Source organism: Hylobates moloch, unplaced genomic scaffold (genome assembly GCF_009828535.3).
Source record: "Hylobates moloch isolate HMO894 unplaced genomic scaffold, HMol_V3 SCAFFOLD_9513, whole genome shotgun sequence".
NCBI classification, from domain to species: Eukaryota; Metazoa; Chordata; class Mammalia; order Primates; family Hylobatidae; genus Hylobates; species Hylobates moloch.
In genome coordinates this window covers 300-2,295 of record NW_026661788.1, presented here as the reverse complement: position 1 = coordinate 2,295, position 1,996 = coordinate 300, and the positions used below count along the sequence as shown (strand labels likewise).

At 40.2% G+C, this 1,996-nt stretch overlaps 1 protein-coding gene across 1 annotated transcript; it reads left to right on the top strand.

Moving 5' to 3' along the window:
* Positions 1–399: 399 nt before the first annotated feature.
* Positions 400–1,191, top strand: LOC116465740 (TP53-regulated inhibitor of apoptosis 1-like). Its single transcript, XM_032754327.2, has one exon. It carries the CDS (start codon positions 400–402, stop codon positions 628–630), a length of 231 nt encoding a protein of 76 aa, XP_032610218.1. The 3' UTR covers positions 631–1,191.
* Positions 1,192–1,996: the final 805 nt, after the last annotated feature.

Genomic DNA, 1,996 nt, shown 5'->3' with positions numbered 1-1,996 from the left:
CAGAAAATACAGAGAACCTCAGTAAGATACTTTATGAGAAGATCAACCCCAAGACACATAATCATCAGATTCTCCAAGGTCGAAACGAAGAAAGAAATGTTAAGGGCAGCCAGAGAGAAAGGTCAGGTCATTTACAAAGGGAAGCCCATCAGACTAAAAGCAGATCTCTCAGCAGAAACGCTACAAGCAGAAGAAAGTGGGGGCCAATATTCAACATTCTGGAACAAAATAATTTTCAACCCAGAATTTTTATCCAGCCAAACTAAGCCTTTAGCAAAGGAGTAATAAAATCCTTTTCAGACAAGCAAATGCTGAGAGAATTCACCACCACAAGGCCTAGACTCATTTCACATGCAAAGACACACTTATGCTCAAAATAAAAAAGATGAGACTGTCGCCATGAACAGTGTGGGGGAGGCATGCACGGACATGAAGCGCGAGTACGACCAGTGCTTCAATCGCTGGTTCGCCGAGAAGTTTCTCAAGGGGCACAGCTCCGGAGACCCGTGCACCGACCTCTTCAAGCGCTACCAACAGTGTGTTCAGAAAGCAATAAAGGAGAAAGAGATTCCTACTGAAGGACTGGAGTTTATGGGCCATGGCAAAGAAAAGCCTGAAAATTCTTCTTGACCTTGACAGTCACCTTGAAGGATTTCGCAAGTCCAGAAATTGAGGACTCTGGATTTTTGTCAACTAACTCTGTGAACATAGCCATCAGATTTGATGAGGAACTTAGGAGAGAGGAGTTTTATTTCCTCCTTTGATGTTTTCCTCTCAGTTGTAAAAGATGAACTCTTTGAGATGATTTCTCACCTGCTGTGGCATCTTGCAGGAACTCAGTGTGCTAAAATTGAGCAATTTTTTGAGATTATAGTTGCAATACTTGGCGTGGAATCAGCTTTACATAAATATACCTTGTATGCAAACGATGATAAACTAGGCAGGATGAGCAGAGCTGCCTGACCTCTCGATTTCTGCTGCGAAAGACATTATATACACTGTACTGGGGTCATCGTTCATGAAAGCAATTTGTTAGGACCTCTTTTTTTCCTCTCAGGGAACTAATGCTCTGAAAAGGGATCTGGGCACAACAGTTTCAGTGAGTGCTTTTGAGCACACTTTTATTTTTATATAGTAACTAATGGTTAAGATTGGTGGTGGCCTGGATTAGCAAAGAGGAAGACAGCTTTTAACACACTTCCCTGCCTTCACAAGAGGTGTCAGATTAAGATGTGAAAGCTGCAAGAATGTTGCAGTGCACACCATTTCAGAGCTCTCAGTGTGTAGTTCTGGAATTAAGATACTTGGAATAGCTGTGGAAGAAGAACCTAAATTGCAAAGATCTGCTATTGCCAGCTCTCAACCCAAGTCAGTGAATTGTCAACCTGCATATCCTAAAAATGTCAAAATGCTGCATCTGGTTAAATGTGGGGGTGGGGGAAGCTGAAGGTGCTCGCTTCATTTGCCTTGTTTACTCATCCTGCCCTGTAATGTCTGTAATCCTGAAGATGGAATAAATTGTAACATTTAGTTTCTATCATTAAAAAAAAACAAAAAAAAGGAAAATAAAAATAAAATAAAAAATAAAAAATATGAAGAAAAATTTACCAAGCAAATGGAAAGCAGAAAAAAAACGGGTTGCAATCCTAGTTTCCTACAAAACAGGCTTTAAACCAACAAAGATTAAAAAAAGCAAAGAAGGGCATTACATAATGGTAAGGGAATCGATTCAACAAGAAGTCCTAACTGTCCTAAATATATATGCACTCAATACAGGAGTACCCAGATCATAAAACAATTTCTTGAAGACCTACAAAAAAACTTAGACTTCCACACAATAATACTGGGAGACATTACCACACCACTATCAATATTAGACAGATCAATGAGAAAGAAAGTTAATAAAGATATTCAGGGGATGGGCATGGTGGCTCACACCTGTAATCCCAGCACTTTGGGAGGCCGAGGCAGGCATATCATGAGGTTAAGAGTTCAA

What these genes read in the sequence shown, in the direction of transcription:
- LOC116465740 (XM_032754327.2), top strand. Translation starts at nt 400, where the DNA reads ATGAACAGTGTGGGGGAGGCATGCACGGACATGAAGCGCGAGTACGAC.